Source organism: Populus euphratica, unplaced genomic scaffold (genome assembly GCF_000495115.2).
Source record: "Populus euphratica unplaced genomic scaffold, PopEup_1.0 scaffold150.1, whole genome shotgun sequence".
Classification (NCBI taxonomy): Eukaryota; Viridiplantae; Streptophyta; class Magnoliopsida; order Malpighiales; family Salicaceae; genus Populus; species Populus euphratica.
The window spans coordinates 13,526-30,162 of NW_011499998.1; the positions used below are offsets into that span (position 1 = coordinate 13,526).

A 16,637-nucleotide genomic window follows, 5' to 3' on the forward strand; every position below is an offset into this window, starting at 1 on the left:
CTAAGCTTAAGAAGGAAAGCCCGATTCAATTCAAATTTGAATATTGTTTAGTCATTGGATCATATCTAGAGCTATAGATCTTGGATTTCAGATTAATTTATATGGATGGAAAGATAAGAAATAGGCATACAACTTTCATGGGTATTGAAAGACCTAAATTTTTCATTTTTAAATTCCAAGTTTGGCCACAAAAGAAAAGTCAAGATTTGTCCTGCAATTCAACCCAAACACTGCTCAGAGTTTTACCCATAACTGGAGTTCTAGAAGGCCAAATGATGTAAAATTTGATGGGTGGAAGGAAAAGACAATTTCCAACAACTTTCATGAAGAAGACTAGCTTACATTTTGATGGTAGAAATGACATTTCTTCCAAATAAGAGCATGAGGGCTATCTACCACATCCACCAGCAGTACTGCTCAGTATTTTAGATATATCTCGAGCTGTAATGCTCCAAATGCTCTGATATTTGATGGGTGGAAAGAAAAGATAATTTATAACAACTTTCATGAGAACACTTTGCCAAATTCTGTTTGTATCGATGTCAATTCATCCAGCCAAAATGCTTGAGTGCTGTTGTCCACCAAGTCCACTAATCAATAGTTGGCCACTACATGAATTATCAATTACCAAATGAATAGTTTTGAATTTTAGCCTATAAAAGGAGGCATTTGTCATTCATTTAGGCATCTTGTTTTTTATATCAAGATCATGTTGTTACTCTCTCTCTTTATATTTTTGTAATGCTTAAGTTTTGCTTTCATTAATCTCTTGTTCATGCTTTTCATTTCATTTACTATACTTAGTTAACTTATATCATGTTTATGTTCTTATATTATTTATTTAAGTTTTTCTTCTTCATAATGTCTAGCCATGTTAATTATGTTAATATGAAAAGGTTTCATTAGGATAAGTATAATATAAACTTAATATGGACTTCACTGCTTATATCCTAAACAACTTGCTGTTGACATGTCTTATTATTTTTATCTTATTAATTCTTAATACCTTACTTGTTAAATAGTGAATCTAAATTTGTGTTAAATAACACTTGGTACATCAAATACTTGATCCTTTATAGTCTTCGGCCAGCATCGTTATTATGAGAGGAACTTGATTTGTTGTCAACATAAGTTAGCATCATGAATACTTGATAAAATTTATAAGTATGATGTTACGTAAATAAGATGATTAATATAATCATGTTGATAATTTATAAAACGTTTATACTTTACTTATTTCTAATACTATTAATGTATCCTCTAACCTTGACATTTGTTTTTATCATTGTATAATCTTCACATTAATCTTACATCTCAAAGTCCTTTTTGACTCATCTTCACGACCACCATCATCATTGTTGTTGTTGTTCTTATTAATATTTTTATTTTTTATTATAATTTATATAGTTAACTTTGATGTGGTTTGATCTTGGTCTTGCCACGTTATTTATTACTTTGATACTTCTGCATTTGAGATAAGACATCAACTTTTTGATCGTGTCACTAACAAACAATGCAAAAGTCTTACCTTGCTTTTATGATGTGTAGGTGGCTAAAGGTGGCAATTGTGGTGGCAATTTGGCTGAACATACAAGTTTGGTCAGCAATTTAAAGCAAAAAAATGATAGAAATTTCCGTGAAGATAAGGAAAAGATGATTCAGGTGTTTTGATGAAGAATTAAATGGTGTTTTGGGTGATTTAAAAGTTTTTTTTATTATTTTTTTTAGATTTTAAGATTTTTTTAAAAACAGTAGTAATTAAAAAAAAATATTTGTGCAAGTATATATATATATAACTGCTGTTACTATTCAAACATGGTTGTTAAAAAAATTGCTATTCTAAATTGCAATTTTTTTAGCACTCAATTTTTTATAAAATTGCTATTTTAAATTATAATTTTTTTAGCAACGATGTTTGAATAGAACAGTAGTTATATATAGAAACAGTAGTTATATAAAAACTAATGTAACATTTTAAACTTTGAACCTTTTTTTTATACTGTGTTAGTTTTTTTTTTTTTAGTAACATTTTAAACTTTGAACCTTTTTTTATACTGTGTTAGTTTTTTTTAAAAAAAAAAAAATCCTTTAGTGGCGCCTTTTTCGGAGGTCTTTTCTGAACAAGTACCTCATCAATCTTAATACCAGCTTTACTTTTATTTTGTTTAGGTTTTTTTTACAAAGTTGTTTAATTATTTACTAGCATTAAAAAACACATCATTTCGTTTTCTTAATAAAAGCGCAAAAGGTCATATCACACCCTCCTTTCAAGCAAAACCAATACCATACTCCAAGCTAAAAGAAATATAAACACGGGCCACCCACCACCCCTCTGGTCATAACACAACAATCTCTCCCTCCATGCCTCGCCGTGGCTCCCCATCTCCTCTCCTCAACCTACCACTTCTCATCGTAATCTTACCCATAATTGCATTGATTCTCTTATTCTTTGCTCTCCCTTCTTTGCTCTCCCTCACCTCTCACAAAATTCGACCGATCACTAATACTACTGTTATCAAGAGAAGCTGGGACTCACTCTATGTTTTTCTAGTCTTGTTTACAATTCTCTGTGGCATCTTTGCTAGAAGAGACGACGACGAATCAACCACTAATGAAGACAATCCCAGCAACCACGAAAAATCGAAACGACACTCCGTTTCAAATGCTCCATGGTTTGCTGATGACTTCTCTGACCCAAAGATCTATGCTAATACCAACAATAGTACGCCACTTGGTGGCACAGCGACAACCGCCACAGGCGACAGGTTAAAGATGAACAGTAGATCCTACCCTGATTTAATGCAAGACTCCTTTTGGGAAACTACTGATGATCGATTTCGGTTCTTTGATGATTTTGAAATAAACAACTACCGCTCACCAATCCACCATCGGAGACATCGGAATGGAGTGTTCGAAGAATCTTGTGTTAAGGATATTCGTGTTGATACTTTTGTAAGCGGCTCCTCATCAAAGTTACAATCGCCACCACCGCTGAAGACTTCTGCGCCTCCGCCTCCGCCTCCTCCACCGCCTCCTCCTCCAACAACAACGAAGTCCAATCACAAACAGAAGCGAACATATAGAACACTTCCACGCGGAATAGAGAAGGCAAATGAAAATGACCATAAATCCACAAAAATCAAAACTTCGCCCCCAACGCCCCCTCCTCCTCCACCACCACCACCACCACGACGGCATGCAACCCCAGCGCCACCAAAGAAAATGCACGGCAAAAGTGAACGTAAAAGGACGAATGCAACTAAAGAGATAAAGATGGTGTTGGCTTCTTTATATAGGAAAAAAACGAAGAAACAGAAAACACAAGTTTTATCCAAAAACGATACAGTTCGCTCTCCAAGTGAATCGCCTTCCACTACTAGACCTCCACCGCCTCCTCCTCCGCCTCCTCCACCGCCACCATCAGTGTTCCACTTTTTATTTAGGAAAAATAGCAAGAGTAAGAGAATTCATTCCTTTTCTCCACCACCAGCCCCTCCTCCACCTCCAACGACAATGAGGTTAACTAGGCATAAGAACCAAGTGCCTCTTCCACCACCGGAACCCCCAAGGAGGCGAAGATCATCCACCACAGGCCAGCCACCGTTGCCGAGAGGGGTGAATAACGGAGGACAATCCCCGCTCGTTGCAATGCCTCCTCTACCGCCTCCCCCGCCATGTCAGATGCCAGGTTTTCAATTTGTTCCCAGAGGGGATCTTGTTGAGAAACGAAGTGCACAGGGTTCACGGTGTAGCTCTCTAGATTTGGAGGAGGTTGACGAGGATTCAAGCAGACAAACAGTCAGCAAAACGGACGGTAAAGATGGGAGTGGTGGGCCCTCTTTTTGTCCCAGCCCTGATGTTAATATGAAAGCAGACACTTTTATTGCCAGGCTAAGAGATGGGTGGAGACTGGAGAAGATAAATTCTTTGAGAGAGAAAGGAAGTGTGGACCATGGCCCAGGTACAAATCCGACAAAAATCTGAAAATTACTTTGAAGTTGAAGGGTTTCGTTACAATTCACACATTTTTCTCTTTTTCTCGTCGGTTAATTTGGTTTATGATCCTACATAAGAAAAATATATATGTGTTGATGGTATGCAGATAGGAGCTTTGAGTAATGTTTTTTATTCACCATTCGGAGCTCCTTTGTAGAGGATTTGATTTGGGTTTTCTTCTTCTTCTTCTTCTTTCAAAGTTTGAAGATAAAAAGCACCAAGTTAATTGCTCATGGCTTTGGTTGTCTTTTTTGCTTACCAACTAGAGCCAGCCATCTTCAGGGTTTCACGAAAGGAGTATGGTGGTTGCATTAGGCTTCTATGGTGTTTTTGCTTAATCTTGTAGGCATATTTTTCTTTTTACAAATATTGTTTAATTGAAGTTAACGATTGAAAAACACTGCTTATTATAATGCATACAGAGTATGATTGATATTGATAACGCTTGTTTGGAGTACAAAAGGTTTTGCCGTCAAGATTATTCTTGAAGATTCTATATTTTCTTGAGTTCAAGATTTTGTTATTTAGTATTCGTAAAGGATTTGAAATTTTATTTTCAAATCTGAAAATGATAAGCGAGTGAGAGAAGACAAAATCTAAAAGCTTGAAAGGAGTGAAAAAATAAAAGGAAGAAATAAATATTTTTATTTTCCTTGTGCACTAAAAATAGATATCTACATGTTAACTAAATATTAACATAGAAAAAATGGCTAAAATTGATAGTTAACAACAAGATTAATTAGGTTTAGAAAGAATTCAAAATAATTAGGAAAGATAGAAAGTAATCCATGTGTGCACTAAATAAATAAAAATAGTAGTTGTTCATTACTAAATATTACTAAATAGAGAAAAGAAAGCTAAAATAAATTATTAATCAAGTTTAGAAAAAAAGTTCAAATTGACTATTGACTAGAGAAGATAGGGGCAATCAACCAATGAAACTGTAAGTCATAATCGATCAAAAATGTTAGAAGTCATCATCAATAAAACAAAAATAACTAAGAGATATTGATTAGAAGAATAAGCTCTATTATAATTAAGAGCATGTAGCATATTACAAATACAAGGATTATAAATTAGTTATAAAATATATAATTGCTAAAAAGAAGATGTGCTATAGAAATTTATAGAAATGCAAATTGTAGTAAGATTTATATTGTATGCTTTTGATATATTATAAACAACTTGTATAGGGTTAGGAATTGTAGTCTATATAGGATTTTATTTTTATAACAATTTTAAAAAATCATCTGTAATTTATTTTTATAATTTGTTTTTATTTTTACAATTTATTATTTTCTTTACAACTTTTATTTTCTTTTGTATTTTTTTTATTTTTTTATCTAAATCAGATTAGTTTTAAATTACTCTTTTTTTTAATCTAATAGAGCTAAATTAAGAACCTTAAATTATATTTGATTTGCAGGTTGTTATCTGCTATACTTAAGATAGAGTTTTGAATTGTAGTTTCTCATTGTTAGAGATAAGAAACAAAGAACAAATAAAATATTGATCAAGAAACCAGTGGTTGTTCATCATATTGGCACATGTTTCATCATCACCAAGATTATTTGTAAGATCAACAAATTAACATGCCCGATGAGACAATTTTGTTAACATAATAATAAATAAGTTGGTAAAAATATCATTATTATGACTGATGAATTGTCGGTATGTGTAACTAACATAGGCCAATCTTACAACCACGAAGAACTTGACAGTCAATTGCCAATACATGAGCCAAATGATCAACCTCCATTAAAAATGCTACACGATGGCTCCTCATCATCTAACTCCCTACAACAACAAAGAGTTGTATAAGAATAAAGTTATAGTGATCTTATGCAATCTATACCCTGTTGTCATTCTCAATTGTTATTATTCATTTTTTACTCCATAAAAAGTAAGAAAAGAAAAAAATTCAAAACACAAGAGGATATATATACGAAGAAAGCCTAGAAGATCACTCAAGTTGGTGTTGAATGACCCAAATAACAAGTAAAAAAGTTGGAGGACCAAAATATATAAGATTCGTGAAATTAACAACTTAATTCTGATTGATAAAGGATCTATTTGATGAAAATATTTTTATTTGGGGTAAAGAAATACAGATATAAATAGGAAAGGACTTGATGATAATTTTAGAAGGCTTAATTAATTTTATTAAGAACTTAATTGCAAGAAAATTTGATATTTGAAGTCAATTTAGGCATTATAAGTAATTAAAGTCTAAAGGTCGATTTGTAATTTTAAAGAGTTAATTTGGTCAAGTCAGGGTTTAATTGAATAAATATTAAAGCTTGATGGGCAATTATGGACTTGATTGAAGAAATTTAAAATCAAGAATCAAACTAAAAAAGACCTAGGTGTTGAAATTGATCAAGTCAAGGACTAAATTAAATAAATTAGAAGTTTGATGTCAATTAAAAGTCAAAATGCATAATTTCATAACCAATGACTAAAATAAAACAAGCAATCAATTTTAGGGCTAACAACTGAGTTTAGCAGAGGTAATGTTGCATGAAATTAAAAATTTATGAAACAATTATGAGTATAATTAGACGCAAATGGAAGAAAATAGACTAAATTGCCATTTACTTTTAGGGCTAACAACTGAGTTTAGCAGAGATAATGTTGCATGAAATTAAAAATTTGTGAAACAATTATGAGTATAATTAGAAGCAAATGGAAGAAAATAGACTAAATTACCATTTAATAAAATCTCAAATTAAAAAGCTAAATTTTTAGGATTTAACTCTAAAACCCTAAAAATTAGTCAACAAATCAAGGAAAGAGAGTAAGAACATGATCTTAATCTGAAAATCAAAATGTCTAAATGCATAACACATGCCTCCTTTTAAATAAAGAGCATGATTTTGATCTGAAAATGAAAATATCTAAATTCATGGTAAATGCCTCCTTTTATAGGTTAAAATTGAGAACTATTGATTTGTTGACTAATTGTTGAGTGGGTGGCCACATCTTGACTTAGTGACAATCCTTATTTTCTTATCTAAACAAAACGTCATTGCTAACATCAGAATTTGAACAGACTTAATTCATAAAAGTTCTAGTGAAAGTTCTAGGAAATTGTCTCAGCTTCTAATAAGAAAAAAATAAGAGGGTTATTTAGACTGAACAGTGTCTAGGCTGCAAGACAGATTTGGACTTCTCCGTTGTTGCTAAGATTTGGACTTCCAAACAGCAGACTTAAGTCTTGCAATCCCATGAATGTTTTAGGCCTATGTCGTAGCTTTGTAATTGTAACATCAGAATTTGAACAAATCATCTGTATTGTAACATCAGAATTTGAACAAATCATATGTGCTCCAGATATAACCCAATAACTAAACAGAGTTCTAGTTTGGGCTGAACCAGCATCACTTTTCTAAACTTTACCCTCTCTTTATCTTCTCAATTTTAGTAGTTGAACTTATCAATCAATTATTTAATTTATGTGATTGACCTGCATTTAAGATGAATATTTACAATAAATTAAAGGTATCTTATAGTATCAGACTTGTTATTATAAAACATGTTTTAGTTAAGGAGTTATTGATGCTTCAAATGCAAAATTCTTATATAAAACTTTAATAAAAATATATTTTTAAATACTAATTATTATACCCGAAAAATCCACCACAATACCTAGCAGGTTGGAAGGGATGTCGCTCGATATCAACAAAGTATGGCTAAGACTTATGCTTTTCTTAAGGACATAGAAAATAAAGGGTTTGCCTTTCTCCCTATAAGCAATGATGATGAGTAGACTAACTTTTATAGGTAAAATTTTTCATCAAGTATTAATGAAAAAAGGCTTAGACCTAGCATTATGAGTACTATCTCTTTATGGTGAGTACGCTTTTATAAAATATTGACTCGGATTACATTATCTCAACAACTACGAAACAATTAGAACCATATCTATTTATACATGAATCGTGGCTATATATCAACCTAGGATATAGCTAATCCTTATCAAACATATATCATTATCCATAATCATATGAATAATGATTAATTACCTTTTGGAACCAAAAAGACATAATAATTTAATCGAAAGTAGAATGACGATGAAGAAGTGAAGAAGTGAAGTAGAACCCTATCTATTTATACATGAATCGTGGCTATATATCAACCTAGGATATAGCTAATCCTTATCAAACATATATCATTATCCATAATCATATGAATAATGATTAATTACCTTTTGGAACCAAAAAGACATAATAATTTAATTAAAAGTAGAATGACGATGAAGAAGTGAAGAAGTGAAATAGAATGAGTGATAAATGTATGAAAATGAAAAAGGTTCTCTTTAGGAGGGTAGGGAGGCAATTAATACATGAATAAAATGGTTAAATAATAAAATTGGATGTAGGGTAATTAGAAAAGTGCTTGGTGAAACCAATATACCAAAAAAAAAGGGGGGGATAAAACATGATTTTGCAACAAAATAATGCTTTATTATAAAAATAAAAATAAACTAAAGCCAAGAAATAAAAACTATAACTTCCTATTCAAATGCAATATTCTTTCACTCAAAGAACTAGAAACTAGTTTTTCAATTTTTTAAATTTGTACTAAGTTTGGAAAATATATTTTAGAGGTTCTTTATAGTTTTTCAATATAAATTTTTCATTGTTTTCAAAAGAAAGAAAAAACATGAACAATACATTCTTTTTTATGTACAAGTACTTTTTGGCAATTTAAAAGATTAAAATTATTTTTTATATTTTCATATTTAGTTAGTGTTATAAATTTAATTTTTATTATAAATAGAATATAAAGTTTTTTGTAGTTAACAATATAAATTTTTCATGGTAATTTTTAATTTGAATGAAATAAAATTAAGATTTTACAATTAGATTATCATAAACATAAAATATTAAGATGAGTATTATAAATTATGGTTTGGTTTTTTTAATGAAAAATAATTGTGACCTTGATTTATTATTTTATTTTATTTTATTTTATTGTAGAAAAATCCGTCTTTGTTTTCAGTAAATGAACATGATTTACAATTTTTCATTGAAAAATAAAAACTAAAAAGGGAAGAGAAAACTAAAAACTAAAATAAAAAAATATTTTTTGTACACACCCTAAGATTTTTTTTCGTATTATTTTATGCATGTTATATAAAAAAAATTAATAGATTGAGTATGAATAAAAAGGTAAAAAGAAATGGATGATGCATCAAACAAACACAACATATCTGAGAGGAAAAAAATATATAAGTTTTTATAATTTGATTGTTTTTATGGTAATGCAATTTATTGAAAGGAAAGGAGTGTATGACACTGAAACACTAAGTAGATGTGTTTGTTTTATTTTGATTTGGGTAGAAAAGTTAAAGACTCAACAGAAATGCAAGTCTAATCAACTTAATTTGTCATTATATACTTGATTGATTATTAAATATTGATATGTATGCATAATAGGAAAAAGGTTTTAATATGGTAATAGAGTAAAGGATGTTAGAAGTAGAGTAAAATGATAATAGAAAATTTGATATTAAATGCGGATAAAGACCTTCGCAAAGAGTGTCACAAACTATTTCTATTTCTTGTTAGTTATGGTTGATTCATTAATGCTTAAAGGGAAAATATTAATGGTTTAGATTGAGTTTAAATTAGCGTGTTATTATAAAATATTGCTTAAGAAGGTTAAGTATTATTATAGACAACATATTATTAGATAGTAATATCAAATTGTATAATCAACTAATCTTAAAAAGATGAATTCATGGTTATAAATAGGAAAAAATATTGATGAAAAGAAGGTGATAGAGAAGTAATGGTAAATGAATTATTTGAACTTAATTTAATATGGCATAGAACATGAAATGAACTTGGTTTGCTGATGATCCAGCTTTTTTTTTTTGAAGAGTAATTAATAAAAGTATACTCTTTGTATTATTAATGCATTTATGAAATTGATGGAAATTGAATAAAAAAAATAGACGTCTCATTATTTTTCATATTGAAGATTTTACAAAATGACCTAATAGAAACTAATGATATAAAAAAAAATATTTTAACAATACATAAAATTGAAGGATGTTTTTTTCCCTCTTTCACTATAGTCAAATAGAGTATACCACTAACAATAAAGAGGTAACATAACACGGGAAGAAAAAGAAGAAATTCTTTTATACTATATAAAAGAAAATGAAAGAAAACAAAGAACAAAAAGAATAATTGATGTTATGATGTTATGAGAAAAACATTGTATGATAAAAAAAAAGAATTATTATGGAAAATAATCTTACCAAAAAAGATCTTTCAAAGTAAAAGATGCAAAGCAAAAGGAGTAAATGTTTGTATTTAAACATAAGCTCTCTATTTTGTGATGGAAGCAACTATATGATTGAAAAAAGACATATAGAACTTCTTTTAACACAAATAACTACAAAAGGAAAATGTTAAACATAAGCTCTCTATTTTGTGACGGAAGCAACTATATGATTGAAAAAAGGCATATAGAACTTCTTTTAACACAAATAACTACGAAAAAAAAATGTTATAATAACTTGTTATTGAGGTTTGATTTTTTTATAAATACAATGTAGAAATGAACATGCATTATAAATAAGGTAACCATAACATGCATTAGGTATAAGTATGCAAGATTACTTATTAAGGTTGAGAATAATTAAAGTAAACTGTCCAAGGATTGTATTAAAAAAATTAGAAAAAAAGTTAAGTTTTTTCTTTACATTCAAAGATCAACTTTCTTTTTAGCATCCTATAATGTAAGAAGGCTATAAAACTTATAGTATTTATTGTAATGGTATGTACTAGTTTTGTATACTAGAGTGGTTGGTTGAAAGGCATTTCGGTAATATATTTTGAAGAAATTGCTCTGTTATCCTAGATTAGAAGATAAATAGTAGTTTTTGCTTATTAGATATGACTAATCTTATTAATTAGAGAGTTATTATTACATTCTTAACAAATATATTGCACTAGTTGGTTGTTGATCTAAAAATGTCGAAGCATAGTTGAGAGAATTTTTATTAACTTAGTTTTCCAATTATAAATAATAGACATTTGTAAGGATCATTGAAATGTCCATTAAGGATGAGACTTTGCGTTGATGAACCAAAGAAGTTTTCTACCATTCTTCTAATCATAAAAAAATTAATAATGATTTTTATTCAGTGACCAACATTCAAACTTAACCCTAAAAGAAAAATGAAGATGTCGGTGTGTTATGTGGTAAAGGAGAAAATACTATTGTAAAGAGAAACATATTTAAGTAAAATGCTTTTATAGACTGTATAGATGAAAAATGTACAGATTAATACATGATTAGACAAAATGATATCACAATAAAAGTTTATGTTGGGTGATTTAAATGTATAGAGTATATTAAAAGTACGGTTTGGATCTTTTACCATGAGATAGGAACAAAATAAATCTTTTACATTGAACATCTAAACTTTATTCCTTTTTTTAAACTTGTCTATTATAGCATGAGATTGGGCAACTATGATACCACTTGCCCTAAAACAAATCAAAGTTTGTAATCATTACTCGACAAGTAGATCTTCCATTTTGCATATAAAAAATAGTTATCATAAATAATATCACATATATTATTTCATGATAATTTCATAAATTTAATCAATCATGTCACTAATTTATTTTTCGAGATCTTGAATTGCAATTTTCTATATAAATTACTCTCTAGTTCTCAATTTCTAAAACTTATTTACAATCAAGTTACATTTGATTAATCATCCTATTTTAATTTCTGATCAATGGTTTTTATGTGTTTGACATATTAGTTTCCCTAATAAACTAAATCAAATATAAATCCTAATTTTAAATAAAATAGGATTAAGTAAATTAAACAAATTGATTTACTATCATTTCAACAATTAATTGATTTATATTTTAAAATCAAGTACAATGTCTAGCAATATGTTATAATCCTTCAAATATTAGAAAATTTATAAGTGGTTTGATTTAACATTTCAATGATATTTTTCTTAGTGTAATTATTACATCTTCATCAACAATATTTATAATATAGAGTGTGTTTAACATGTCAAATTATGATCTTCTCAACATTAAAGTTATTGATTCTTTAAATAAGGTTAGAAATTCTTTTCAAATCTCATTTTACCTTGTGTAAGAGCTTACAATTAATATTATTTGAGAATAAATAAAGCATTTTCTCTAATTGACTTAGAATGATAAATCTTCTCTAAATTATTTAATTACCTACATATAGTTCATATTATACTTAATATCTATCTATTTTTTACTATTAATTAGGATAATATGTAGTTAAATCAAAACATAATATTTTCTATATAAGATAATTCAGTGATATATAAAAATATTATTAATTACTCTTTACAGTGCATAAAAATTTTCAAAGAAAGTTTGGTGGGTTACACTGAGAAGGTTCTATATATGCTATGGATTTTTTTAAAAAAAATACACATAAACTTTTTTTCCATGTTGGCAATATATATTATTTTTATTGTATATAAAAATATTATTAATTACTCTTTACTGTGCATAAAATTTTTCAAAGAAAGTTTGGTGGATTACACTGAGAAGGTTCTATAAATGCTATGGATTTTTTAAAAAACAATACACATAAACTTTTTTTCCATGTTGGCAATATATATTATTTTTATTGTAAGACATATAATTCGTTGATTATATTAAATTTTATTCTCAAACTTTTGATTACTATATATATTTTTTATTTTAAATATTTTATTTGAATTTTATCCCTTAGAATTTAATCTTTATATTAACTTTAGTCCTTATTTTTATAATTTTTATTTATTTTTCCCTTATTTTTTAATTGAAAATTTTATCTATCAAATTTGATTCTTATTCTTTTGATTGTTACTTATTTTATTTGAAATAATTTATGAAATGATAATTATTATTATTTTAATTTCTTCATCTTTCAATTTTTTTTGTTAGATTTGATCTCTAATATTTTGATTATTATTTATTTTATTTAATATAATTTATGAAATTATGTTTTTTTTTAATTTCATTCTTATTCAACTTTTTAATTTATAAGATTTGTTTCTCATTATTTTAATAAATTTTTAAAAATAAAATATTAATAAATTATTTTTAACTCATTTTTCATGATACAATCAAATACTATAAAATATTTTTTAACTTATTTTTTATTATACTATCAAATATAAAAATAAATTATTTTTTAAAAATTATTTTTTCTAAAATTTATTTTTTAAAAAACAAAATTCCAGCAAACAAACAAAGTCTAAAAAGAAAATACTTTCTTGGAAACCAAGTCGAATTTTTCTTTAACTAAAAAGTTTTTTTATTAATCAAAAAGTATTTTTTTTAATCAAAAAGTATTTTTTATTAATTAATTTTTTTAATAAAAAATAAATATAAAAAATTTTAAAAAATAATTTTTTAAAAATTACTTTTCAAAAAACAAACACACCCTAAAAATAAATTTTTTCATGATAAAGCCTAGACCCGTAAAAGATATCTAAACATTGTCTGCGTGCCCCTAAAATTGGATAACCTTCCAAAGGTCTATACCATAATTTTTCTAATCACATGCTCCTCCACCTGATTTTGGGCATTCAGGGAAAAAAGAAAAGAAAAGAAAAGGATATTTTCTATGGTCTTTCTGAACTATCATTACTTGCTCTTCACTCAGACGTAAGGTCTATTCTTTTATTAATTAGTATATTTTTAGATGATGTATGGTATAAGATTATAAATGAGGGTGAGTTATTATATGAGTAATTATTAAAAGATATTTTTTAAAGAACATTAAAGTTGGTTTAAAAATATTTAATGTGTTAATAAATTAAAGCGTTAAAAGTGTGTAGCAGTAAGGAGAAAATAATTATATTATTAGCAATGATATATATGTACATACACTAACAATACTCTAAAACGTGGAGGAAAGGTATTGTAACTTTCTTCGTAGGTTTTTTTTTTGTTTTTTGATTTTTTGGTTTTTTTTTATTTTTACATGTATTTTTTTTTCAAGATTGTCTTTTATTTTTTATTATGTTTTTGTTTGTGTTTTTTAAATTATCTTTGTTGATTTTTTTTAATATTTAACTGGTTGAAAATTTAGTTTTGTAGTTTAAAAAAAACATTATGAATTGTTACAATGTTTTCATACATTATTTTTTTAAATTATCTTTATCGATTTTATTTGTTTTATATTTAACTGATTGAGAATTTTTTTTTGTAATTTTTTCTTTAAAACATTGTGGATTGTTGTAATATTTTTCCACATGGTTTTTGTTTTGTTAAAGTATTTTCCCACATGTTTTGTTTTCAAAATTATATTTGTTGATTTTTTTTAATATTGAGTTACTTTAGAATTTAGTTTTAACTTTTCCCACGTGTTTTTTTATTCTTTTTGTTTTTTTCCCAAAATTGTTTTCTTTTTTTTTTTTTCATTTGTTATATTTTTTTAAGAATTGTTTTTATTGCTTTTATTTTTTTAATATGGAGTTGGTTGAGAATTTAACTTTGCAGTTTTTTTAAAAACAAATTATAGATTGCTACAATATTTTTCCACATGATTTTTTTCATGGGCATGCCATCTAGGTGAGAGACCACGTACGTACATATATATCTCTTTATGGGTAAAGGTTTACCTTCAAAGGAAAGCATACGAGGATATCAACACCATCCTCAAAATTCCTGTTGCCAAAAAAATCATAGCAAACTAACTTAAATCTCATAAAGGTAAAATTTACCCTTCATTCGCCTCGTATCAAACAAAACCTTAACCTTAATCAATAATTATATTTAATAGCTTTGTCGGAATATTTTATTCAATTAAATTACCTTTAAAATCTCGTTAGCTTATCACTAAAAATGGAATTTTAATTCATATAAACTTAATTAACTAAAATATGAATTACAATTGCTTTCCCGTTTAAAATTATTAAATTCTTACCCCTTTTAATTAATTCAATTAACTAAAATAGGAAAATTCTTTCCATATAAACTTAATTATTGTCTTAACTAGGACTATCAATGGATTGAATCTTGATCCAAATCTAATCCAAATTTGATGTAATTAAATAGAGCTTGTATATAATTTTTATGATATGAATTCGATAATAACATGAATTTATTAACCCTATCAATTATGGATCTATCTTGATTTGACTCTACAATAATTTGATTTTAAATTAATATGAATATTATTTTTAATAAATATAATATTTTTAAAACATGCAAAATTTTAAATATAAAAGATAAGAAAAACAAATATGGCACTAGGTTTAGACTTAGCATTTATCGATAAATAGCATTATATACTTTTGTTTCTTATATTCTCTACTTTCATTGCTATTCTTTCAAATAATTATGTGATAAATTTTTATTTATCTTTTTTCAAATATCAAATTATTATTATTATTATTATTATTATTATTATTATTATCATCATCATCATCATTATTATTATATATATATATATATGAAAAAAAATCAATGAGTTATTTCTAGTAATAAAAGAAATCATAAGTAGAAAAGGTTAAAAAAGCCAATGGATATTGCTGATGCAGTTGATGTGTTACAAATCCTCCAAATGGTAGAGTTAAGGTTTCTTTGGAGAATCAAATTGCATTACCCTCTAAAAAAAGTCCGTGTTCATTGATTTTTAGCAAAACATGACATTATTTCACAAGACTCTCATTTTCTTACCGTTTTTTATATATATAATGGTATGTTTGATTCGTATGTAATGAATTAATGTGTGGTTGTGTTATTTTTTTAACATAATATTGTTAATTATTATATTTTTAATGATTTATTAGGGGTTTGAGTCTTAATATTTGATGTTTAGATTACAGTTAGTATTAGTTAGGGCTAGTTTTTTTGTTTTTCTGATGTTAAGGATTATAGGGTTATGGGATAGAATTAGGGTTTAGGGTTTGCATTAAAGTTAATGTTTAAGGTTTGGATTATGATTAATATTTAATGGTCAAGGAACTTATATTAGTTAGGGTTCAAGTTTGGGGTTTGAATTAGAATCAATAAATATTTAGGATTTGTATCAGGGTTAAACAAGTTTTTTTTTATTGTTCATGTTAGTTATGAGTGGTTAATAAGGTTTAAATATAAATTAGGATTAGAGGTTAGTTAAACTTTAATAGATAAAATATGTATTATTAGGATTTTAATTTGAAATAAATATTTAATAGCCAAGAAACTTACACTAGTTAGGGTTTGTATTAGAGTTAAATAAGTTTTTTTTTTTTTTTTATCGTGTATTAGAGTTAAATAAGTTTTTTTTTTATTATTTATGTTAGTTAGGGTAATTGGTTGATAAGGTTTAGATATAAATTAGAATTAAAGGTTAGTTAGGGTTTAATAAATAAAATATATATTATTTAAAATTTTAATTTAAAATAATTTGGCTGGCTGGATGCATCCATTCTAAACATGATATTTATAAAATATTATGTTTCCAATTATAAATTATTTACAAGTTGTATTTGGTAGTACAAAACTGTTATTTTACTAATATTTTATATGGATGTGCTATTTGAATAAATATTTTAAAAAAAATTTAGATGTTAATAAGCGAAAATACTTTTACATAACAAGGGCCTTTTTTTCCCCCAAAATAACGGGCTGTCTCTG

The 16,637-nt window shown here is 27.0% G+C and overlaps 1 protein-coding gene across 1 annotated transcript; it reads left to right on the plus strand.

Annotated features, from left to right (window-relative positions):
- The first annotated feature begins 2,286 nt into the window (after positions 1-2,286).
- LOC105140708 (serine/arginine repetitive matrix protein 1) lies at positions 2,287-4,427 on the plus strand. Its single transcript, XM_011047648.1, has one exon. The coding sequence runs from the start codon at positions 2,362-2,364 to the stop codon at positions 3,982-3,984; it is 1,623 nt and encodes a 540-aa protein (XP_011045950.1). The 5' UTR covers positions 2,287-2,361; the 3' UTR covers positions 3,985-4,427.
- Positions 4,428-16,637: the final 12,210 nt, after the last annotated feature.

Coding starts and splice junctions, on each gene's coding strand:
- LOC105140708 (XM_011047648.1), top strand. CDS start 2,362: ATGCCTCGCCGTGGCTCCCCATCTCCTCTCCTCAACCTACCACTTCTC.